Source organism: Knufia obscura, assembly GCF_036327395.1.
Source record: "Knufia obscura strain CCFEE 5817 isolate CBS 148926 chromosome Unknown scaffold_4, whole genome shotgun sequence".
In the NCBI taxonomy this organism is placed as follows: Eukaryota; Fungi; Ascomycota; class Eurotiomycetes; order Chaetothyriales; family Trichomeriaceae; genus Knufia; species Knufia obscura.
In genome coordinates this window covers 654,582-678,695 of record NW_027042690.1, presented here as the reverse complement: position 1 = coordinate 678,695, position 24,114 = coordinate 654,582, and the positions used below count along the sequence as shown (strand labels likewise).

The 24,114-nt window shown below is 51.5% G+C and overlaps 10 protein-coding genes across 10 annotated transcripts; 4 read left to right on the top strand and 6 right to left on the bottom strand.

The window, feature by feature from the left end:
- Window positions 1-549: 549 nt before the first annotated feature.
- PMZ80_004178 (uncharacterized protein) lies at window positions 550-1,245 on the bottom strand (the record flags this gene model as incomplete). The annotated part of the gene is made up of 1 exon (XM_064872604.1): window positions 550-1,245. The coding sequence occupies one exon, from the start codon at window positions 1,243-1,245 to the stop codon at window positions 550-552; it is 696 nt and encodes a 231-aa protein (XP_064731262.1).
- A 15-nt stretch (window positions 1,246-1,260) lies between these two features.
- PMZ80_004177 (uncharacterized protein) lies at window positions 1,261-2,697 on the bottom strand (the record flags this gene model as incomplete). Its single annotated transcript, XM_064872603.1, has 1 exon — window positions 1,261-2,697. One exon carries the CDS (start codon window positions 2,695-2,697, stop codon window positions 1,261-1,263), a length of 1,437 nt encoding a protein of 478 aa, XP_064731261.1.
- A 161-nt stretch (window positions 2,698-2,858) lies between these two features.
- On the bottom strand, window positions 2,859-3,666 carry PMZ80_004176 (uncharacterized protein; the record flags this gene model as incomplete). Its single annotated transcript, XM_064872602.1, has 2 exons — window positions 2,859-3,310; window positions 3,357-3,666. The coding sequence occupies 2 exons, from the start codon at window positions 3,664-3,666 to the stop codon at window positions 2,859-2,861; spliced, it is 762 nt and encodes a 253-aa protein (XP_064731260.1).
- Window positions 3,667-4,124: 458 nt separating this feature from the next.
- BIO2 (biotin synthase) lies at window positions 4,125-5,384 on the top strand (the record flags this gene model as incomplete). Its single annotated transcript, XM_064872601.1, has 2 exons — window positions 4,125-4,373; window positions 4,422-5,384. 2 exons carry the CDS (start codon window positions 4,125-4,127, stop codon window positions 5,382-5,384), a joined length of 1,212 nt encoding a protein of 403 aa, XP_064731259.1.
- Window positions 5,385-5,607: 223 nt separating this feature from the next.
- Window positions 5,608-6,701, bottom strand: PMZ80_004174 (uncharacterized protein; the record flags this gene model as incomplete). The annotated part of the gene is made up of 4 exons (XM_064872600.1): window positions 5,608-5,631; window positions 5,681-6,025; window positions 6,093-6,582; window positions 6,634-6,701. The coding sequence occupies 4 exons, from the start codon at window positions 6,699-6,701 to the stop codon at window positions 5,608-5,610; spliced, it is 927 nt and encodes a 308-aa protein (XP_064731258.1).
- A 421-nt stretch (window positions 6,702-7,122) lies between these two features.
- On the bottom strand, window positions 7,123-8,700 carry PMZ80_004173 (uncharacterized protein; the record flags this gene model as incomplete). The annotated part of the gene is made up of 1 exon (XM_064872599.1): window positions 7,123-8,700. The coding sequence occupies one exon, from the start codon at window positions 8,698-8,700 to the stop codon at window positions 7,123-7,125; it is 1,578 nt and encodes a 525-aa protein (XP_064731257.1).
- A 937-nt stretch (window positions 8,701-9,637) lies between these two features.
- PMZ80_004172 (uncharacterized protein) lies at window positions 9,638-10,111 on the top strand (the record flags this gene model as incomplete). Its single annotated transcript, XM_064872598.1, has 1 exon — window positions 9,638-10,111. The coding sequence occupies one exon, from the start codon at window positions 9,638-9,640 to the stop codon at window positions 10,109-10,111; it is 474 nt and encodes a 157-aa protein (XP_064731256.1).
- Window positions 10,112-11,530: 1,419 nt separating this feature from the next.
- On the top strand, window positions 11,531-11,840 carry PMZ80_004171 (uncharacterized protein; the record flags this gene model as incomplete). Its single annotated transcript, XM_064872597.1, has 2 exons — window positions 11,531-11,553; window positions 11,606-11,840. 2 exons carry the CDS (start codon window positions 11,531-11,533, stop codon window positions 11,838-11,840), a joined length of 258 nt encoding a protein of 85 aa, XP_064731255.1.
- A 197-nt stretch (window positions 11,841-12,037) lies between these two features.
- MDM12_1 (Mitochondrial distribution and morphology protein 12) lies at window positions 12,038-19,402 on the bottom strand (the record flags this gene model as incomplete). Its single annotated transcript, XM_064872596.1, has 1 exon — window positions 12,038-19,402. One exon carries the CDS (start codon window positions 19,400-19,402, stop codon window positions 12,038-12,040), a length of 7,365 nt encoding a protein of 2,454 aa, XP_064731254.1.
- Window positions 19,403-20,022: 620 nt separating this feature from the next.
- PMZ80_004169 (uncharacterized protein) lies at window positions 20,023-23,187 on the top strand (the record flags this gene model as incomplete). Its single annotated transcript, XM_064872595.1, has 1 exon — window positions 20,023-23,187. One exon carries the CDS (start codon window positions 20,023-20,025, stop codon window positions 23,185-23,187), a length of 3,165 nt encoding a protein of 1,054 aa, XP_064731253.1.
- Window positions 23,188-24,114: the final 927 nt, after the last annotated feature.

The following is a 24,114-nucleotide window of genomic DNA, read 5'->3' as shown; positions in this document are numbered from 1 at the left end:
CGGTTCGGTTCAGGGCAGGCGCGACCCGATCAGAGCATTCAAAGGGAAGGCACGGTACATCAGTCGTGACTTCCCTGGTGAGGGATGGTAAGAGGCAGGTACGACGCACACTGATCACACCTGCCATGTTACTGAGTCGGTCGAAGGAAAGAGCGTCCCGGTATTCATTGCAAGGCAGGCACGACCCTCCCAGACTTTTGAATGAGGAAGGCACGACGCACTGGTTGTGACTGCCTCTGCTTCATTGATGTGGGGAGGTGGGAGCGACCGAGGATCAAGGAAGGTATGACCCATCGATCGTGCCTGCCATTCCTGTCTGTAGTGGGGAGGGAAGGTGTGGCTTGGTCGATTGTACTTGCTTGCTAGACTCGAACCAGATGAGGAGGGCGTGACGGGGGAATGAGGGAAGGTGCGACCATGGCAAGGAAGGTGCGGATGGGTAAAGTCGGAAGGTGCAAATAGCTGGCTATACCTGCCGGGGGCACGCTATGAGTAGAATGAGCAAGCACGCTAATGGAAGAGCTGAAGCACGAAAACGTCAAATTCATATCAAGGCAACAATGCCTTCCTTCTACCTGTCGTGTTCTCGTCAGCATTAGCCGGCGGGATGTACTCGCCATCTGCCCTCAACTTGGTGTCCATCCTCACAGCCATCTTGACCAAGTCTCTCTTGCTCACTGCATTCAGTCTCTTGATTCGCCTTTGATCAACGTCCCTTCCCATATCAGTGCCGAGCCTGTCCTTGATCATAGTCAGTAGTTCCTGCCGCGTCATCCTTTCGTACTCCGACGCTCCTGGAGCGGACTCCAGTGCCGCTCGCTCAGTGGGTGTCAGCTGAATGCCAAATCGTGCTTTGCGTTCACGGCGTCTCCGACGGCGTTCCTCTGTTGTAGCGAAGTATGTTTGCTTTGAATCTGCGTATTGCTCGACACGTGCTTTCCAGTAGTCGATCTCTTCACGGTCGGGGTCAAGATTCTTGCCGCTGCAAAAGGCTTCCATTGTGAGTGGTACAGGGGGGTGTTTTGCCATCTCGCGCTCAACACGGCTTTCATAGGCACTGAGTGGTTGTAGTGGTACATTGAAGTAATCTGTCGTCTGCTTCGCGCGCTTTTCGGCAAGCCGAACGAGTGCGAAGAGAAATTTGACCCAGTGCTTCACTTCTTCTGCGTCGAGTGTACACCCGTGCTGACGGAACTCGATGGTGCATATTGGTAGCGGTGAATATGCTCTTTCACCTTCTGACATACAGCTGTATTTGTACTAATTGGCTATGCGATGCAGGTCGACGAGGACGCCATGAGCGGGCACGAAATCCGCCATCTCTCGTTGAAACATTCTGAAGATTTCAAGGTGATCCGTTCCGTCACTGAAGAGGATATTGGCTGCATCTTGCTGTGTTTGGCAGGTATTACCTTCCGCCTTCTTGTTGTACTTCATGAAGCTTGATTGGTTCGACCATATGCTGTGCTGAGAGATGTACTTCTCGGCCAGCTCTTTCATGCGATCCTCTTCGTACTCTGACCGAGTACGGTGGCGGACCTCGGCAGGTGTGAAGACTGCGTCTACGGGTGTAAAAGACGTGAGCTTGCCATGGCGTCTGAATGCATGAAGACCAGAAATTAGTTGCTCATTGCTGATAAGGAGGAAAGCGAAGTGACGGAGAAAATCGAAGTCTACGCCTTCCTCGAGGGTCCAATCTAGCCCGATATGGACATGTGTACCAGCGAAGACGCTGTCAAAAGCTCCCCAGGTTCTGATCTGTCCAGTGTCCACAGTATCACCCGTTGGCTTGGGCAAATCGTCTGTGGTCCCTCGGCTATCTCCCTCTTCCTCAGCATCAGCTGGAGTACCTCGGAGCGGTTCACTGAGCCCTGCATGCCGAAATTGTGCCAGGTACTGCGCAAGTTTCTGACAACCAACGTCGAGCTCGGCATAATCATACTTCTTAGACACAAGCTCGACACCATCACTATTCCACTCTTTGCGGTCTCCTTCAGGCAAGCCAAGGGCGGCGACGATTTCTCGTTGTGTAGCTGGTGGAACACTGAAATCACGTGTCACGATCCATTCGTCGTATTTGAATTTGTCTTTGTGTTCAGCAAGAACCGCAGCTTCGAGGCTAGAGAATAGCATGGAACGGACCGGAGCATGGTATGTAGCATTGAATATTTCGTCAAAATCATTCGCGTCAAGGTGTCCTCCGTAGTGTTGAATCTTACCGCCAATGATTCGTGGCGTCAACTGCTTCTCACTAAGAACGTCCTGAGCTATCAGAAGAGGCTCCAGGGCATAAGTGCGATATACTGGTTTGGCTTTCAGGTCGTCCTCCCCTTCACGGAATTGTAACCTCTCCCAGAAAGTCCAGCCAACTTCATTTGAATGATCTCCGAGCTTCCGTGAAAGCCGAAAGGCTCGATCAGATTTGGGGACTCGAAGCAGCCAGCTAGGCCATTTTGTGCGACATTGATTTGCATCATCGAACTCATTGCTTTTGACTTTCTGTAGAATCCTGTCATGAGCACGCTCAGGTCCCTCGTCAATCTCGGGTCTCAGATCTTCGGTGTACGTTTGAAGGACTTTCTCAAGTCTTTTCCTGTGAAAGGCAAAGATGCACTCCAGCTCGACGCCCCAAGTATGTGCGCGACTCTGGGTTTCTGTGAGAGGAGTGTTCGCACGAATATTTCCAGGTTGAGCCATGTCTCGAGTAGGTTTTTGCAAGTAAGTCACGCACATGGAGAGCCATGGTGTAAAACGTCCTTCGTTCAAGGTTTCGTGTAAGCTGAACAAAGAACAATGCTATGTTCAGACACAGGCTCGATTTCTCGAGGCCACCGCAAACAGTGACAAAGACAATTGTCTTAGCAGTCAACACATCGGAAGCTTGTATGGCACAGCACGCTGCTAAGCCAAGGGCTTGGATCCATGTCTGGGGGGCGCGCCTGTCCAGGATATCGTACCATTGCCGTCCAGGAGAATGCACTGTCTGGGAGATCGATACGACCACATTCCTTGAAGCCATGCTTCCTGTAAAGGTGTTTGCCATTGTGTGTAGCCGCAACCACAACCGGAAGCTGATGGCGTGAAGCTTGGACCATGCCCCAGGACAATAAGGTTGAGCCGAGCCCTTGCCTCTGATAAGCTGGATGAACAGCGAGCACTTCTAGCTCCCAGTGATGGGTGATATCCTCGAAGAAAGGATTCTCGGAAAGGACCTGCCAGAACTTGGCGAATCTGAGCTTGTTGTAGGACCTATCGATATTGAAGTACCATCTGTAGGTTCCTTCTATTCTTAGCACGAATTGCTCAAACCCTGAACCTGTCAACTTTTTGTCCCATCCATTGCGGATTGTTCTCACTGTTTCCTAGGATTGACGTTGGCAACGGTTGTGGTTTCGAGGTGCCTTTCGTGTCAGACCAAAAAGCGAAGCCTGCAATCGTCTCTTTGCCCGTCCTAGCCTCATCTTCATCTTCGGTGACCGCAACTATCAACCTGTCGCCGGCAAAGAATCTTTTCTTGGTTCGGTACAGGTAGTTGTCTCTATGGCTTCGGGGATAGTCTGCACGATTAGGAGCTAGGTACTGCACAATTTCGTCGTCCCAGAGAGCTTCACAGCCAATGTCGGCAACATACGGGATATCTTCCAACGTACCCTCACGCAAATGCATGACGAGACTTGCAGTAGAGAAGAAAACGAGGATGTACCTTCATTTCAATAGACCTACCGAAACAGTTTTGTCACGTAGCTTAAGACGATGTCGACTCCCAAGCTCGTCTCGCAGCTGTGCTCCGATCCTGACACATGTTTGTGCATGCTAAAGAGATCGTGCATGTCCCTGGTGCCGACATCGTGGATGTGAAATGGCGGTAAGACACAGATAACGTGCTTGGGGAAAGGTATTGATAGAAATGCGATGGCGTGGATTGGTTGCGGTAACCGAGGAAGGTGCAGGTGGGGCTCCCGAGGCGCACCTGCCGGCGTTGAGCTTGCAGGCTTGGGGGCTTGCCTATCGTGTTCCTGCATATCAACATAAAGCCCCACCAACATCTCAACACCGACAAATCCAAACACATCTGTCCGGCATGCGTTACATGCTTCGAGATCGGTAACACACAACTTTTCGACATGGAGTCAACACTTGTCTGCCAAAGGGCAGCACGAAAAGCTGTCCAGCACATCTCCTACAGGAGCTACAGCATTGTTCACGATGTCCCTCGCACATCAGCAGCGATACCACATACTGCCCCTCCCACTCCCTCCCCCAGATCTGTGTTTGATGAAGCCGTAAACGCTTCTGTCCCTAGAAACACATGGACCAGGGATGAAATCTCGGAAGTCTACAAGACTCCTCTTATGGACTTAGCTTATGCTGCGGTAAGAGGAGCCTACAGTATTGAAATGCCGACGCTGATATCAATGTAGAGCACTGTACACAGACGCTTCCACAAGCCCGGCGCTGTCCAGCTATGCACTCTCATGAACATCAAGACCGGAGGCTGTACAGAAGACTGCTCCTACTGCGCACAATCCTCCCGATACAAGACGAACCTAACAGCTACCAAACTGTCCACAGTCGACTCAGTCCTCGAAGCTGCCAGGATAGCAAAGGCCAATGGCAGTAACAGATTCTGCATGGGCGCTGCATGGAGGGACATGAAAGGCCGAACTCGAGGCATGAAGAACATCGTAGACATGGTCAAAGGTGTTCGAGGCATGGGCATGGAAGCATGTGTGACTCTTGGAATGTTGGACAAGGAGCAGGCAAAAGAGCTAAAAGAGGCCGGTTTGACTGCATATAACCACAATCTGGACACCAGTCGAGAGCACTATCCGAACGTCATATCCACCCGAAGCTACGACGAGAGGCTACAGACTATTGAGAATGTGCGAGAAGCTGGAATCCATGTCTGCAGTGGTGGAATCCTTGGTCTCGGAGAAGTACCACAAACGGACCACGTTGGCCTGATCCATTCGCTAGCAACATTACCCGCACATCCAGAATCTTTCCCTGTCAACAAGCTAGTACCTATCAAAGGAACACCAATGTACGGTAATGAGCCCGTCAAGCTAGAAGATATCGTCCGGTGTATTGCAACAGCACGACTTGTAATGCCGAGCACTATCATTCGGCTTGCTGCGGGCCGAATCAGCATGCCGGAAAGTGAACAAATGTTGTGCTTCATGGCAGGTGCCAATGCCGTTTTCACTGGGGAGAAGATGTTGACCACGGACTGCAATGGCTGGGACGAAGACAAGGCTATGTTCGAGAAATGGGGTCTGTCGCCTATGCAGACCGAGGCGAGCAAAGTCGTTGAAGAGCCTAAGTTTGCTGCACAAAGTTTTCATGCTTTGAAGGAGGGTCAGGATGTTCAGCCAACAGCATGATCGGAGCACTGCATAAAAACATGAACCAGAAGCATCATTAGACAGGATAACTTAACAGCATTGCATGCTTCGCTAGCGGCGTTCGAGCGACAATAGAAATGTCAATAGCATCAGGAATATCAAGCTGTGGTTTCGAATCACTTTGTATGTGGTTCCCAAGCACAACATACATGGCGACCCATCGGCAGCATGATGTCTGTGATCTGGACACTAGCGCACCTACCTAGAACCTCTTAATCAATGCACCCTGCAAATATCGTCAGACCAGAACCTTCCCATTGCAGCATGATGCTTACCTTGTTCACAGCCTCCGTATTCGTCCTCATCCTTCGAGTGGGCTCCTCGCCCAGCCACTGCGGTTGTGTTTGGTATAAGCTATCCTCAAACTCCCAACCGTCACCGCCCTCAATGTATATTGCCTTCCCAGTCATCTGCCCCGAGCATTGTATCCCAACTATGATACGCGCGACTGAGTCCGCGCTCTGCCAGAACAAGCCAGCATCCTTGAATTTCTCGACTATACCTTGAGTCATCGGCGTATCAGTCACGCCAGGACAGACACAATTGACCCTGATACCATCACGTTCATACATGATCTTGCGCATAGATCGCATGAGGCCTTGAATGGCATGCTTTGAGGTCTATCATTGATATCAGCAGTGCGTGCCGCATGCTAATGCCCAGCTAAGTCAGTGAAGATATACTCACCTGATACATATACAACCCCGGACTGTCTCTAAAAGCATTAACACTCGACAGCAACGTCAGACTCCGATTCTCGCCCTTCCCCATCCCCTTCTCCAACCCATCCCTTAGAAACACAACAGCAATGCGAGCAAAGTTAGCGCTCCCAATCACATTCACGTCAATCACAGCCGTAGTCGCTTGTTGCCGACCTACACTCTCAATAGTCAAACCGGGATCGAACCACGCGCCCTGCTCCAGGATGCCAGCACAGGAAATGGCATGGTCGATACGGCCGTACTTTTCGTGTGCGGTCTTGAAGAGCGTGTAGATGTCGTTGTAGTTCGTCACGTCGCATTTGACGAAGGAGATCGTGCCGGGGTATTCTGTTGTGTTAGTTGTCAGGCGGTCGACTAGGTCTTCGGCGGGCTTGATTGCTATATCGCCGAAGACGACGGTTGCGCCGGCTTGGACGAGGAGTGTTGCGGTTGCGGCGCCGATACCAGTTGCCGCGCTGGACTTGATCTCAGCGGGTCAGTTGGGAGCTAGGAGGGTTGAGGCTCACCCTGTCATGACGACGACTTTGTCCTTAAGTTGGGTGAATGCATTTTCGTCCGGAATGAATTGTGACATGTTGCGATGTGTTTTGCCAACGCTTCCAAGAGTGCTAGGAGTTGCTTCTCTCGACCCAAAAGGGAGACTTGTTGACAATGACATGTACTGAGGTGGCAGCCATGATGAAGGCAAGCGTCGTACGGTCCCCTCAAATGTTTTGGCTCGACTGCGACTCCTCACAGGGGCACAACGGGGGGTGGAAAGCCTAAATACCGAGGTGTCAAACCACCCCATCCGAGATGGAAATGCCTTGCACCCCCGAGCTTCACTTCGAGCCGTAGACCATTTCCTTTCAAAATCAGATATGCGGACGGCACTTCAACGCTGGCCCGGGTCCACCTATATAACATCTGTCATGCGAGCGACAGGCGTCATCCGCAATAGGAAAATGTAGGAATCAATTTTACAAGAGTCTAATCTGTCTAATCCAAGGCCAAATCTACGAAGACCCAACAGGACTAACATGAACCTGCCAATACTCCCTCCACTCCTTATCCATCCCCTTGTTCTCCTTATTGTACTCCGGGCTATTAGCCGGCAACGCCAACAAATTCTGCATCTTCCCACTCGTAACATACCTCCCAAAATCATTGCTAACATGCACATACTGCCTCAACCCCTCATGCGCATCAATACCAGCTCCAGTCGTCCACTTCAGCAACGTCGGCTCAATAAGCGGCGCATCCGTCACAGACGGGTGACTCGTGCCAAGACTGGTCATGAACCAGCCAGCGATACCCTTCTTGTTCAGGTTCTGTGCGATCTTGCGCACGACGTTGAAGTGCGGCTGGCCGTAGAAGACGCTGTGCTTGGATGACCAGGAGGTTGAGTGGATGATTAGGAGTGGGACGTCGACGTCTGTGTTTAGTCGGCCGGAGGATTTACCTGGGTCAAGCGCGATACCGCCTGCGAAAATTGACGGCATGTCTTTTCCTGGTTTGAGGCCTTGGAGTGCGCCGGTGGCGCCGTATGAGTGACCTGCGAGGATTGTGGCGTTTATGTTCAGACGGTTGACCCACAGGCTTGGGAGACCCGCGCCGGATCCCTGGGAGCGGGAGTTAGCGGCGAGGATCTTCTCGCCACGGCCCGCAACGTTCAGGCTGTGGACTATGTGCGTTGTCTCGAGGATTTCAGCCTCTCGAAATGCAAGCTGAGCGTGCTTGAACTCTTCGGTATCGAGCTTGGAGTTTGGGTCTGGCGAGTGCGGCGAGCTCTTTACATCCTCGAGACCGAAATGCAACTTGTTTGTCCTGGTCGCCGGGCTCTCCGAGGAGTCAATGATCTCAGTTCCTGGACCTGACCCGTCGCGATGTTCGATTGCGGCGCAAACGTATCCTCTACTGGCAAGCTCGGCGAGGTAATGAGAGTACTGTGTCCGCGAAGAAGCCATGCCATGAGTGAAAATAATGATAGGCAAGCCATTTGAGGTTACCGTTTGAATAGGTCTTGGCGTTTTCTTCGCTGAAGGCGAAACGTCCGCTAGCACATCCTGCAAGAGGTCCTCTGTCGAGACAAGCGGCACATCGACTTCTGCAGGGATGCTGGTTCGTCCGACTAATACCCCCATTGCGCCAGTGAAGAGGTTGTTGGTGAGGGAGTTGCTGATGTGCGCAAACTTGGCATAGCCCACGGCTGTCAGCCATAGTGGCTTCGGCACCCATAGGTGATGCTTTCCGGTTTTTGCACCCTTGGCGGCAGGGTAGTAAAGCGTGAAGAGCACGGTCTGAAGCTCGAATGCTGGTTCTGCGTTGTCCTTGAAGACAGCACCATGAATTTGCCTTGGCTCTCTCACCGGTACCTCGATATCGATTGCTCCAACATCGTGGGGACCTGTGTAGCGAGGCAGGTTGGATGAGAAAAGTGGTGTTCCGGCGATAAAGCAGTAAGACACATATAGCAGAGCAGCTGAGGCGAGACAATATTTCCACGTTAGTCGCGGCTGTAATATCGGCGGGATGTTGAACTTGTAGAACGTTCTCAGAGAGTCGGTGCTGTCTGGGAGTTGTATACGAGCCATGATGGCGGCTGCTCCGGAATTGAAAGAGTAGAAAGTGGTTCTGATATGTCACCGAAGAACATTAAGAAGGCTGAGTGCTGCATGGCAACACGTAGCTTGAACCTTGACCTACGTAATGTCTTGGCATGAAATTGAGGTGAAGTAATCTCCGTTCGCCACTGGTGCCATCGAGACTTGTATGATTTATACGGTTGACGAGATGTACCTCTTGCGCAGTCTGCACAGCCACAGTTGGAGCTTGCCGCTTCAAGTTCACCATCTTCCATAACCTAAAAGGTTCGACAACATGAGACGCGATCGAAAAGCTTGGAAGCCGCGGTAGTTATTCAGCAGCATCCGATGCAATGCAATCAATGCTTGCCATTGAGGTCTATTTGTCAGGAAAAGTCACCTAGTTTGCGGGCAACAAGGGTCTGCACGTACTGCTCAAGTCACGATGTCGATGGTCTTGCGCGAGATTCTCGTTCGATTCCTCTTCGCAACTATGACAAAGGTAAAGAAACCGTGTGATTATCAGGTGGTCGATGGCACGCTGTACAACAGTTTGAAATGCTGCTTCAGACAATGGCTGCTGGTTCCTCATTCAAGCCGGTGATGGCACGCGTGTCAAGCTGATTCACGCCCGTTCATGGAAGAAGTAGGTATCTCTTTACTCCTTGTGGATGCCACGATCTATAACTAGATACGACGAGAAAGCTGTCGTCGGAATTGTCAATGCTTTGTCGGCAGACACGGTCTTGATTGTCAATGAAGCATCAAAACTCTGCCAGCTTCCTGGATCTGTGGTGAAGCTTCCATCGTGCCATGCTTCCTCACTATATAAAGCTCTTGTTGCTGCATCTTGGCCATCCTGACTGAAACAACCAAAACCTGACACCATAGCTATCCGGACCCGAACCTCTATCAACAATCACAATCTTCAAGCCCCTAAACAACCATGTCATACCACCGAACCAATGAGCAAGACCATGGCAGTGCAGACGGAAGCCAAGGAGAAACACCAAGCGAGCCATTGGATGGGAGACCAGAACGTCAGCCAGAAGCTCCTCCTCAATTCATTATGAGAGCACCTCGACAAAGAGCACATCGACGCCGAAACCGCAGAACTCCGATCAGAGATGAGGTTGCCATACGACTTGCTGCTGAGCTCAATCTGCCCCGAAACAGAATCGGCGGTGGTCACACCTACCATGCTCAAGACGACGGTGGAGCCGGAACGCCGCATATCAACAGTATTGCCAGCAACGCAGCTCCCAATCCTTCCAACCATGGTGATGAAAGTCGTAGTGATGCCAAAGAGGAGAAAGAAGACCAGCAGAAGCCAAAGAATAACAAGAAGAGTGCTAAGACCAAAACACGAACCCGCACTCGCGACCCCCGATACAACCTCCCGAAATGTCCCTTGAATTAAGCGCGAGGCGCCTATGCACGACTGAAGCAGACTCTAGCAAGGCCTCGGCGGAGCCAGCAACCAGGTTCAGCCTCGGGGTAGTGAGTTCAAATCCTATGACTAAGGTGGGAATGCGGACATGGATGATGAGTCGGAAGGAAATGAGAGAGCCAAGAGATGAGACGCGGTGGTGTCTGAGAGGATGTTGAATTGGTGGAAGCTAGATCAATGCACTCATCGTACGGTAGATAGAGTCGATGCATAGTCGGGGTGAAGCCTTGCAGTGGCATGGCAGCGGCTTGTGCACAAAAGCTGAATGGGATGATGAAGTTACCCAATGTCCCAGCAAATACTCAAAACAGATTGCCTACGGCAATGTTCCCGCCAGGAAAGCTCTTGACTCATTGGGAGATCGTTCATCGTAACATGCGGCTGGACCGTATCTTCTGTAGCGCATGAATTTGGCAGAAGTCACGATCGAATCATCATTTGCCTGAACGGCTTGCTATACATGATCTGCACGTTCACTGACATAGACACGAAACACTAGACGTGATAGAGACACCTCGTGCTTGCCGTTCTTTGTCAGTAATATGTGTTTCAATACAGAAGCTGATACTAGGAAACGGGATCGTTAGTGGAGCCGCCATTCGAAGAAAGCTCCAATTTTTGTGGAGTTGCCCTCGACTTTACCTTTGACTTTACCTTCGACTTTACCTTCGACTCTACCCTGGACTCTACCCCCGACTTTGTCATCGACAGTGAACTCACTAGTACGCTCTAGGCTAAGCATAGCTCGAAGCACTCCAGAAACGGTAAGACCAGGCAAGTTATGATGATGGGAATCAGCAAGGCAATTGAATCGACTGGGCACCCCAGATGAACAGGTAGCCGCGAGAATGACAATTCTCGTTTGGTGTAGGCTTACGGTCGCGCAACTTAGGACCGGCGATTCAAGCCACAATATGACCGCGGCGTTCGTTGACCGACGCGAAGCATGGTCGAGCCAGTCAGACAGCAGCAAGTCGGTGGCTATTGGCCATTGGCTACTGTACTATGCACAGCGTGGGTGCAAGGCTGGATTCTTGTAAAGGAAGGAAGCGATGGGATCATCCAATCATGTCTCTTCAGCAGCACCAAATCGGTGGCTATTGGCCGGAGTGTACAGCTCGGATCATGCGATCCCGCAGATGGATCCGCATCGTCAAGGGACATGGGAGAGGGCATATTAGCAACACCTTGGAAAACACATCAATGAGTAGCTGAATACCTATAAGTACTTAGCAGTCATGATACTTCAACTACTGCGCGTTCTCCCTGTGTTCCTTCACATCACCACAGCAGCTTCCCAATTCCTCCACGGAGCCTCGCAATATCAGACCAGATAGTCTTGGCTTGGCATCTTCCGATACCCTACCTTGATAACCACAAGTCTGCAATATGCCGCAAGCAGCTCAGAACAAGTATGCTTCATCTCACCTCTGCCTTGCAAATACTGTTCTGACCAGAAGCCAGGGCGATGTCCAAGAAGTACCGTCCACCAATGCTCAAGGGCTACCTCTCCGAATCGAACCGCATCCATGAACTTCACCTTAAGCGACCGGAAGACCAAGGCTTCATTGTCCTTGACCACCCACTCGATGCGGTTGAAGATGATATTGCTGTCGAAAGGCTGGAGCAATACATGCAAGACAACACCTGCTCAGAGATGCTCAAAGCGGTCAAAGACGACATGATAGGGGAAAAGTAAGGAGGAAGGAAAGAAGGAAGGAAGAAGACAATACTCATCTTGAAACATAATGCCATACCTCGTACCGTCATCCAATCATGATCCGTGCGCTCTAAATGCTGTCCGTACCAACGCTAATGCTCCCAAACGCTGACTTTTCCCATATCCAGACGCATCACCACCGAACGCCAACAAGAAGACCCCAGATTACTCCTCAGCTAACTAGCAGTAAGCTGCACATCTTCCCTCCCACTTCCGTCCCCACCTTTCTTCCCGTTTCTAGCAGGAATCTTCCATACCGCTTCCCTCTCGTTCTTCGGCTTGAACTGATGCCAACAACTCGGTGCCTCAAGCACATATCTGCTCATTGCTTCCCTGAACCTCCGTTTGTATTCCTTCGGACTCGTGACCGTGGGTCGATTCTTGCCTCCACTCACCCCCTGAGCAACCCCACTCGCACCCATGACCGCACTGATGAATCCACGATCTTTGATCCAGGACTCGAGTTTCTTGTCCCAGGTGTAGGTGCGTATACAGTCGATGATGCCCACGACAAGTTCCTTGCGCGTTACATCAATGGCAATCATGAGACTGTAGTCCATGACATTCTGTCGTGCAAGGAAAAGGGTATCGTTGTGGACTGAGGTGCGCAGAAGTTTCTTACTATGTTCGCGGGAGAAAAGGGGCGACTCGTAGATGTAGTCGACCATGTTCTCATCAAGGAGGACTTCGTTGCGTTCACCCGTCGCATTGATCTTACGATTCCGCATGCTGCCCTTCAAATCAAAGATCCGCGTCGGTATCCGGTCGTAGAAGAGGTTCTCCATAACAAGCAGGAACCAATTGTGTTCAACACCTGTAATGGGGTTCTTCACGATGATCTGGTAGAACCCCAGCATCTTCGCGATGACAGATGGTAGATCGTGGAAGAATGCTTCAGACATGATCTGGAAGTAGTTGGGCGCGAATTTGAGGAAGGATTGTGTCTCGACTGGAGAAAGAGATTTCAGAACAAACCTGTCGTCTAGAGTCTTCAGGAAGAGAGATTTAGACTTCCCACCTCTGCTGTCAAACTTCATGCACCGCGAAAGAGATTCGATGAAGCGGTCGGCTACGCCACATTTGCGACGCATGGCATCGAACTGTTCGGCGAAGAAGACTTTGCATAAGAACTTGGCCGGCCCGTCTCCAAATTGGTATTTGAGGTGGGAGCCTTTCTTGCGGAGGAGCGAGTGAGAAATGACATCTTCGTCTTCATTTGCGGCCTCAAGAGTTTGAGACGACTCTGTTGACTTGTTCGGAACGTGGCTGGATATATCGTTCAGCATGGTCTTGTAGTCTGCTGAGTCAAGAGCGAAAGCGATAATAGAACTGAGCTCGTCTTCACGAACGACAATGTCGCAATCCGCGAAGATGTGGTCAGACTGCAGCAGAGGATACTCCAACACCGCCCAACCACTTGAGGACCGTTCCGCCCAGAAGTTTGTAAGCATCTTCATCAATGACGTCCTCTCGTGTTTGGGAAGATCTTTGAACGCAACATCGTCATCTTGCGACATACGCAGCAGATCCTCAGGACTGTCTGGCAGAACAATGTTGTCGTCCTCCTCATCCTCGACATCTGTCCTCTCTTCGACATCGGATGGAGCAAGACATGACTGTTGTATCTCTATTTCGTTTTCTGTCAAATCGGTTGATGTGTCTCCGGGGACTTCTTCAACGTGTTGACCTTTCCCATTCCTTGCCGCCTGTGTGGTTTCTGCCATGCCTTGAGCCATAGTTTCTGTGTCAGCAGGTTCAACAGCTTGATTTTCTGGGACTTGCAGACTCTCTTCCGATTCATCAACTTCATCCACAGCCTCGTTGACGTTCTTATAGATCTCGACTGTCGGCTTCGGTGCGAAGGCGGGGTAAAATTGGGAGCGCCTTGTCTTACTTGCTCTTTGTCGTCGTTCGCGCAGTCGTGCTTGCTCGAACTCTCGTGTCAACTGCTCAAAGTGTTTGGCAAGACTCGACACCTTCGATTCCTTCCTTGCCGCTGCAATGGCTCTTGGTATAAACGACCTGTGACCTTTGACAGAAGACAGACCAAGCACACGCTCCGAAAATTTCTTGTCCGAAGAATCTTGCTGACCTTCATTGATTTTGCGGTCACTCCCCGACCCGAAACCGTTCATTGCGTGTATTGCAGACATAGTGCTCTGCCTCTGTAGCTGACCAAGATCTTTCCGTATCGGCAGCGTTCCTGCTGGCTGAGACTGTGCCCTGACCAGTATCGGCGAGGTTGGTCGGCTTACAGTACCGCGCCGGGTCGACGAGCGTGACGGAGTGGGCAGCTGGGTCTTACTCGGCAGTGGCATTCGGGTGTTCTCTGTTGCAGATCCTTGAGATGCCTCGTTCGTCTGCGCAGGAAGAGCATTCTCCGAGACGCTTGGCTCATCATTTGGCATTTGAGGTACCATAGGATGAGAAGAACTTGTATCTAGTGATCCAGGAGTGGTCTGAGGTAAAGGCACTATAGTTGCGGCACTTGAGCGTGGTGTGGCATCTGGCAATGCTAGATCGAGATGTTCTAATTCAGCAGAAGCATGACGCACATCTTCTGGGCTCGATAGTCCTGACTGCGCGAAAGGTGGAGGCGTCTGAGGTCTGGACGTCGAAGGGACAAGAGGAGGCTTCTCGTCTTCCACGTCGCCACCGCTGCTGATATTCTCTTCCATCACAGACCGGAGGACGTTATGTGTCTTTTCAGGTGACAACTTGCGAGTAACACCTGGACTTTCAGGCGACGGCTCTTTCTCGTCGACTGCGTCAGTACCCGCGATCGATATATCATCTTCGCCCGAGGTTAGAGATGTAACAGAGACATCACGATCAAGGAAGATCTTCTTCAACTGTAGGGTAGCGAGTCGTCGAATATCTTTTTCCGAGGGGAAAAAGTTGTTCTCAAATTCTGTGAAAGCTTCGTCCCAGTCGGCCACTTTTTCCTGCAGGGCTCTCATAGCAAGATTCAAAGGTATGATCTCCCAGTGCTGGGAATTGGTGTACGACTCTTGCAATTTCTTAACGAGCATGGTGTGATCCTCGTTGGCCTGTTTGGTAAGTCTTTCGACTTCGTTGCGGCATGCGTCGGCCGAATCTGGAAGTAATATCTCAACATTAATGCTCTTGAGACGTAGCTTCACAGACACCATGAATCTTGTGATCCGGTGCTCCAGCTTGGTGAAAACGTCATTTCTGAACTTCAGATCATTGTCAACCTTCCACGTAATGCGCATCCTTGGCACAATGATCTCTAGCAGGTCAATAGCATCATAGTGAACTCTGAGTGCGAAGCCTTTGTAGCCAAAGTATCGTAAATGGTCACGGTGAAGATCGTGGGGGCACCCGCCAGCTCTTGCATGTAGGTCTGCACTCCAGAAGGAAAGCTCAAGGTACTTGCCAAAGGAGTATTTCCAGGTGTCTGATGACATAGGAGCGACCGTTGTCTCGGTTCCACAGATCTTGCAAGTGCTCCACATGAGGATGACATCTTGTAAGCCGCGGAGCTTCGGTGGGAAGGGCTCGATAAAGACCGTGATTTGTGCTTCGCCATGAACGTACTGCCGCTGATGTTCGTGCATACGCTTACCACAGGATTCTGCCGGACAGTGATCGTTCGCTCTGTAGCACAGGTCTTCGACAAATTGGCCCAAAGTACAATCGGCTTCGTAATCTTGGTCGTGCTCATGCTCGTTGTAGAAGCTGAATGCGAGCATGTCAGGTCCTGAACAAGGCACGTGAGTGTGCGTTGAGACGGTGCTGAATAAGACGACGATGTTTTGATGAGCGTATGGATCGAAGAGGTTTCTGTTGTTCGCCAGATGTGCCTCCCAGCCCTTTTTCTGAGTTTCATAGTGGTAAAGAGCCTTGTCATATTCTGCATCATGGACAGCATGCACAATTTCCCGGACTTTTCTGCTCGCGCCCTCAAGTGTATTGTGGACCATCTCGGGCTGTATCAACGTGAACTTTTGTGCTTTCGTTTTCTCCTCCAAGCTGACACTGTCCGAAAGATCTTGATCCCGAAGCGTTTTGAGATATGCCACTCGTCTTTCTAGCTCACGGGCGCGCTGCAAGAGATAAGGTTGCGAAAACTTGACGAACGGTGAAGCTGATAAGATTCGGGTCTCGTGTTTGTCGGCCAGGTCTTGGTAGAAAGTCGGCACTGGTATATCTGCGGGTATATCACCAGAGTCGTTGGTGTCCAGTCGCTTCACGTCAGGTGGTACATCGGACTTGGCCTCTGCTGTGCCAATCGTTTGCGTTGTTGACGATAGCTCTCGCGACCCAGAGTTATGACTTCCGCCAGCTTCTCGATTTGTCGATGGAGTATCGCCTTGCTGTTTCGCCTTCGACGAGGTGCTTCCGACAGAGCTACGTGCGAGATCGTCGCTAGAAGGAATTAGTGCCCACTCATCTCTCATCAAGCAGGTCTCAAGCTTGAGGTTGTAGACAACATATATCATGAAGTCAGTGATCCGCTTGATCATTCCCAGTGTTTGCCGATTCGCACCGCGCAAAGCTATCGTACAGCCCAGTTCTGGGGGACAACCGGACAGATAGACATATGTTTTGCGACGTCCTTCAGCTAGATAGGTCTTGACTTCGAACATGCCACATGTTCCGAGCTCGCCAGCTGGGGAGGTAAGCTTATCGATGGAGTGGTAAATTGTTGTGTGAGTACATCGCGAGACAGCTTCGAGCACCGAAGGCTTCACATTGTAGACCACGGAGATGTTCACCTTGTCCAGAAGCTCAAGGGCGAGGCCAGAGATGTTCTTCTGCGCTAGGAGAACATCTGGCCTCAACGCTGCAATTCTGGACACCAGGTTCTCGAGATACTCTCGTTCCTGCCGTATGACCGGGTCGAGGCTCATGAAATGTGATTCAGTCCGAGCATATTCTAGTGGAAATGTGATGATCAAGATCCTTGGTCTGGGAATCGATCGTTGCATGCTTTTGAGCGCAACATTCTTCGTGAAGATCAGGCCAGAAGTATACGATGTATCCATCGGCTTCCCGCCAGGGATCTTCTTTAGCTTCACGTAACTGCGTATATCAATGTCGTCGCCGCCCTGAACGTCAGGGTCAACGTCATCGGTCGCTCGCAGAAGGATAGGTATCAAAGCATTCTCCCAACTCGAGACTTTGGGCACTTCTGCATCCTTCAATAGTTGCCTCAACATCTTGTGCACATGTTGGATACTGGCACGATTGAGCTCCAGCGTAGGAGCACTATTACCATGCATGGAAGCACTCCTGATCATCCTGCTTCCACGTAATGCTGGAGATGGCGGCATGTCGAGTTCTGGGGGTAGCACCACATGGAGACGCTCCTTGGTCGCACGTGGAGTCAGCTTGTGATGGACACTGCTTGCGACACTGAGATTTCTCTTCCGAGAGCCTCGAGGGCCATCGATAGCACGAGCACTGACTATACTCGCTGCATCGTCAGCATCTCGGTTGTTGAAATTGAGGAAACTGGCGATGCTCCTGTCGCCCATACGCGATCTGCCTTTCCGAACAGCTGCCAGAAGGCCGCTAATCGTAGTTCTGTCATGATCCGGTCCGCTTCTGGAAAGCTTCTCGGATGAATGCGACGGGTGCAAGGTAGGCTCATCATCGCTGGAGGCATCATCCGAAAGATATTGAGCTAGCTCGGGGTCGATGACACTGTCTCTGTGGAAAGCAGAGTTCCGCTGACCTCGCAAGTCCTCGACTGTCTGCCGTTGAAAAGGCACTCTGTCCTCATGATAGGCTTTCACGCTGCGGATATGGGTGTGCTTCGAATGATGGCGCTTGTGACCATACCCCATTGAATGTGCTGTCCTCAGAGACCTCGAAGAGCTTGGACGTGGCAGTCCGTGGTCTGGAGCATCGATCTCAAATATCGCTGATGAGTGATTACTCTTATCGAACGCTCGACGAACAGGAAGGTTCATGACCGGCGTTCTCGCAATATGCTCTAGACTGTGTGATACTACTGAAATGTTGTCGTCGTCATAGCGAGCTTGGCTGAAATCAGGAGTCCTCGGTCTCGCGGACAGGTCCGCGGTGGTCATGTCGTCGGAGTAATCAGAAGAGTCGTCCTCCTGAGAGGTGATGATAACCTCGCAAGGTTTGCAAACCCTGATAGCACCGGGGACACCGAAGTAACTGCCTCCGAGTAGTGTTGTGCATTTGTTGTCGAAAATTTGCCCGCACGTCCGGCAGTGGTGCTTTCGACGCACCATAGTAAAAGGCTCTCCACAACGGAAGCAATCACGGGCGTTCTCGTCTCTCATCCAAAACTCTTTCTTTAAGAGTCTGTTCCTCATCCTACTTGAGGGGCGCGAATGAGAGGTAGATGGCTGGCCCTCTTGATGTCCGTCCCCTGCCAGCCGGCTGCGTTCTCTGGCTGCGGCGACGGTAGTCGAGGTGCGAGTAGAATCAGTGGAGGAGGTACGGGAGACGGGGAAGCCCGGTAATTTGTAATGGCTGACTCGAGAGATGGATCTCGGTTTTGAATTGCGTGAACGGGTAGTCGGAGACAACGCCATTTCTGCAGCGCCTCTAACGCGAGCCAAGTTGTGCGAAGTAGGGTAATCAGACTCGTGCGTATCGAGCAAATTTAGAGTATTAGTAGGCAGTCGGTTAACTTTTGGTGAATCCAGCTTGTTCGACACTACCCTCGTCAGTGAATCGTCTTGAGTAGCACTTTGAGGAGTAGGGCGACTCGATGGAGTATGGCGCTGATCATGATTCGAGGCTTCTGAGATGCCTCTCGAGTGGGTAGCAGCCCTGGTGTCGATCTTAGCGAGAGGAGGTGGAGAATTCAGTCGCCTTTCCTGTCGTCCCGATCTTGCATCTTGATCCATTCTGGAAAGCACCTTCCGCAGATTGTGCTCGTCAGCAGGGCTCAGGAAGGTTTGGTCGAGATTGAGAGACTCGTCAGGATCTTGAGAGGAGCCAGTTCTTGAATGAGATCTGTTGTTCATGGTAGCTTGGAATGTTGTCAGGGTAGGTTCAGCAAGATTTCCGGACGAGGGACCAGCATGGGGAGATCTTAGGCCTGGAGATGGAAGATTCAGCTTTGTGGCCTTTGCAGATGGTTTAGGCAAAGGTATCTCCAGCCTGTGGTGGGAGTCGGCAGCACTGACCCTAGGTGAATGCACGCGAGACGTTCTGCCAGAAGTGACAATTGTTGTATTTTCAGTGCTGGCCGGCGCAGTGACATCAGTGCCATTAGCCTTGAGCATATCCTCTGCATCTTTCGTAGCGGCCATACTAGCTTTGAACTTGTTATACAACCCCGATAGTCCGCCTTGTATGTCGCCCGTCAGGCCTTTATTTTCTGGCTGGGAAGTGCTTGCGGGGGGCTCGGTAAGGTCACTGAAGACCGTCAAATCCTCCGACTGCGAAGCGGCATGGTGACCGGTCCTTGCTGGCTGACTCATGGCTGACGAATTAGGATCATTGACGATTGATGCTCGTGATCCTCTTCGGGGCTTTCGGGTAGCAGGTGGAGGGATAGAAGTTGCGGATTGATTATCGGAAGGCATATTGGGGCAGCCAGTCTGTTTTCAGCCCAGCTGGGTGATAATTAGACTCAGCCAGCCTGGTATTCGCGTCCATGGCTCATTCGGATCTCGGAGCCATGTCTTTCCAGCAAGAGTGAAACATTCATTTGGTGCTCAATATGTCGGTGTTTGGGTCGTGAGGGAATTCAACAGTTGCGAAGCGTCAGAGTCCCGATATGTTGTGAACGTTCTCTTCTTGTAGGTCAAATATTGCACAGCGGGATGCTAGTGGTTTGTCTTCGTAATCCTCCCCCCAAATTCAAGTTGCTGAATAGGAAGGCACGGGTGCGGCCGCACGTGAACGTCATTTCCACCAGAGTCGGCGAAGACCGAGTCGCGTCCCTTCCGCCCCCGCGGAACGCGTCTCCACTACCGCGTGTTGTCCATCCGCCGAGAGACCTCTACCGAATGCAAGACTGAGCAAAACATTTCGATGTGGTGAGCTCGCGCAGCCGCCGACGATTGTGCTTTGTTCGTAGAGTCAATGGTGATGTCTCATTACGACTTCCTTCCGGCAGATATACCAAAGGCGATCCACCCAATGTGCTAGGGAAGGAAGAAATGCAGCTCGAACCACACCCAGCATCATCGGATAGAGAAACATGATGGCCGCGTCGAGTCCTCCGACGTTTGAGTCGCAGATTTACCAAGCCAACGAGCGATATCAGGACGAAGCGGGCTCTGCGTCTGTGTCTCAACTCGCATTCAATACACAACTACCCTACAACAACAGCCTTCAACCTGATCAGGATCTCTCACCAAACGTTGAAGACCCGCACGAGTCTGTCTCGGAGCAGCCACGAAGGGTAATAGCGGGAGAAGCACTGCCCAAGGCACCGACCCAGGAACCAGTGGACACCAGCATCCTGCAAGCCAACCAACCGCAGGAGCAGAGACGAAGCCCTTCAACTCTTCTGAAGAAACCGAGGCTTGTCGACCGTGGGGAAAATGTTGGGAACAACAATTTGACAAGCTCGAATGAGTCGATTGAGTGTCAACCATATATTGCGCCTGCGCAGGACTCTTCGCCTATCAATGGTGGGCTGCTCAGCCAGCCAGATCGTGATGGAACGGAGGATGCTCAACCATTTCCGTTGGTGGAATGGATTAAAGAGATTAGGAAGGACACATTCAAGCAACGGCCTATGCTGCCAATGAGGTGGGCAAGATCAATATCAAAGAAACAACAAGCTATACTCGCATCAGACGACACCTGGCTGCCTCCACTCGCTGGAAAGCCTACACGGCCGGGATCGGTGCCGCTTGACCTTCTTCAGCGCTTGACGAGCAGAGCAGACACTCGGGCCAGTCTACGAGCTAGGACGGAAGAAGACATCGAAAGAAAAGAACACGACAAAGAGGCTACTCCTGTGAACCTGCCGCAGCCTGGGCCATCTTATGACGGCCCTGCCTCGCAGCATTCTTCTCTTCATGAGGCAGATGATGCAGATGACGACGAAGAGACTATCCCGGCTTCTCAGTGGAGTTCGAGTCCCCCACGACCTCGAGTCCCTCCTGACTCGGATCCTGTGACGGAGTTTTATAAAACAAAAATACAGGAGAATCCCGAAGCTAGCCATGCTCAACCGGAGCCAGTAGCTGAAGTCGATGGTCCATCGCAAGTAGGGCAACCGGAGGAAGGGCCAGAGGGAGTGCCAGAGAGAGTGCTAGAGGAAGTGCCAGAGGAACAGCCAGAGGAACAGCCAACTGTGGCTAGGAACGACCTTCACCAGCTCGGCGGACCGGAGGTTGTGCCTGTTTTAGCGGTAGAACATGCTCACAGTCCTGTAGCTCAGACTACGGCAGCAAAAGATGCACCTACCGACTTGACAACGCAAAGCCAGCCTGAGCCACAGACAGTGCGGTCTAAATTCGTCGCGAAGGTACAGGTCAAAGATACAACCTACCCACCTAAAGAGTTTGACAAACCTCCTCAGTCAAGCATTCTGCCCAGTGAGGCTCCCCAGTCATCACTCGTCGGTGCAACCCACCCTGAAATACCCTATGCGAGACCTCGTAAAGTCTTCTTTGGGAACGAGCTTGGTGGAGATAAAACTGTTGTGTCTGTGCAAGGGATCGACGCTAGACATTCTCCCTTTTCTCCAAGAGTTCTGAAGCGACCTCTCGATTGCCACAATGGTGGAAATGAGGATCTCACAGACGGTCGTGTTCCTCTAGGTAATCAAGGTGCTACCGACGCCATGAACACGATGAACGCTACTGTTACGCGAAAGCCGGCAGTTCGTACCCCGACCTCTGACCATATGACGGCTCCTCCTCACAAACGTCAGAAGCTGGGTCAGAGCACGACTGCAAACCTCCTCTTGAACAAAATCCCACCGGATTATCAGCAACATGATAATCAGCGGATGCTTGAGCGTCGCGGCTTCCTTAGGAGTATATCGACGGGTTGGACGAATGCTGGTCCTGAAGACCCCGAAGCATTTCTGCAACACAACAATCGTGCCCAAACCAAGACTAGTAGTCGAGCTTCTTCACCACCTGCGTCAGCACGACATAGTAATCTTGCTGGCTCGGAAGCGATGGGCACTTCAGCAACGAATCTTTCTGTTCATGAATCTCACATGGCGAGGACACCAGCTCGCAGGCTTGTATCACGAAGATCCTCGATCTACGACAGTGTTGAGGACGATCATCTCGCGTCAACCTTCAGTAGGTTCAAACATGCTTACCCGAACTATCGCGGCAACCAGAAATCCTTTAGGTCAGCCTTGCAACTACTGCTACGCCTCCAATCGCAGCCACGTGAACCTCACCCATCGATGTGGGACGATTTCATCTTCCGCATGGCACATGACTACAAGCAGTATCTAGTGGAATGCATTGATGACGATCAAAGTGCCGTTGAGTATCAAGACTACTATTATACTCGTGTTAGGAGGTCCGAACGCTCACACGAAGTCATCACCGAAGATGTGCTCCAGAATTTGGTCGGACATGCAAGGTCTGATCAGGCAGACGTTCCATACAACAGGCTGCGGCAATCAAGAAGTGTCAGCAGCTTTCGCGTGGCAAGAGACATTGCGATGAAAGATGCGCCACTGCCACCAACCAGAATAAGGCATGAGGAACAAGGCGCATCCGAGCAACCAAAACGCAAGACGGATGATCAGACAACTGCACCCATTGGAATGGACGAGAAGGGGCAAGAGGTGGATGAGCACGAGATACCTGAAACTCAAGCAATGACTGTACCTCCAACCTCGAGGAGTCGACAGTCTTTGCCTTCTCAGGCCACTCGTTCGCAGCCTGAAGAAACGATCACAAAGTCAGCTGCAAAGAAGCGGCAGAGCCTGCCGTGGGACACCACGAGGTCCAATGCAGACAAGAAGTCGGCACGAACACCACTGCAGAAGATCACTAATTCATCTAGTGCGCCATCCGCCACGTCCTCGAAGGTCGAAAAATGGCTGCTCTCCAGCCGTGCTGCAGGAGTAGAATCACCTGAACTCGAGGCCATTGAGCTGCCTACGCCCGGACATACGTCTGCGAAACTGGCATCCCCAGTCCACAACCCTATGCCTGCTTTGCGTCTTCCGATGAGCGCCGTCACTGCCGCAGAGCATGTGACCCAAAGTGTAGAGTCACCAGCGGCAACATCTACGACGATGCCGAAACCCGTACGTCAAGCCGAAACGAAATACAGGAGGTTCGCAGACAATTACGCAAAGCTACAACCAGAGAAGGCATTTCGTGCACTGCCAATTGAGAAGAAGAGGGTGCCTATCAACATCTACGAATGGTGACGAAGGTTCGTAAGCGCGCTGGTAGTAATTACTGATTCATCCCCACCACACATTATCTGTTTCTGCCGTTCATTGTTGGATGTTTCAGTGCGCATCGTCTTGTCCCTACAACCCATTGTTTGATTGTATGCGTGTTCTGATCCCTTGAAACTAACTCGTTCTCATCCCACGCGTCCGTTGCACATACCCGCTCACCAACCCACGCAAGCAAACAAAGCCACAAACACATTGAACACGCACACCAACAACGTCGTCAGATAAGACACGCAGTCCCCGCGACGCATGCCTTTTGACTGTGGCATTGCGGGTCGTGTTTGGGGCTCTGCAATGTCCATGCTGACAAGGCCTGAGTATAAAATGGTCTTCGGACGAGATGCTCCCTTTCCATTCCGCTTGATACCAAACCATATCTCAAACAACCAAGCAAGTCTATCTGATACGAACACGTTCAAGTCTCCCATCGAAGCAGGTCTATATCCATCAGACCAACTTTCAACACAGTCTTCAATCTTAAATACATCAACAAGTCAGACCACAACCACGATGTCCGGCAAAGGCAAGGCATCCTCCTCCTACACTTCATCCTCCGGCTCTGGCAGCCAAGGGTATTCCTCATCCAGCCGCTCTTCCGATTCGGGCGGCTATGGCTCCGACAAAGGCTATTATCCATCTGCATACGGCGGCAGCTCATGGAGCTCATCGGGCGGAAAGGCCTACGAGTCGAGCAAGGGCAAGTCAAGCTCTTACTATGACTCTGTTCGACCGAGGGGGAGCTACGAGCGACTCCGTCGATAGTCAAGGAGCACCTATTTGCAACTGACGACGCATTACGACACGACGCTTCCGCTTTGAAGCACCACCATATCCGATGCCACAAGAGCTCGAATACAACAGACATTTTTGGAGCACTTACGGAACGATAGGAGC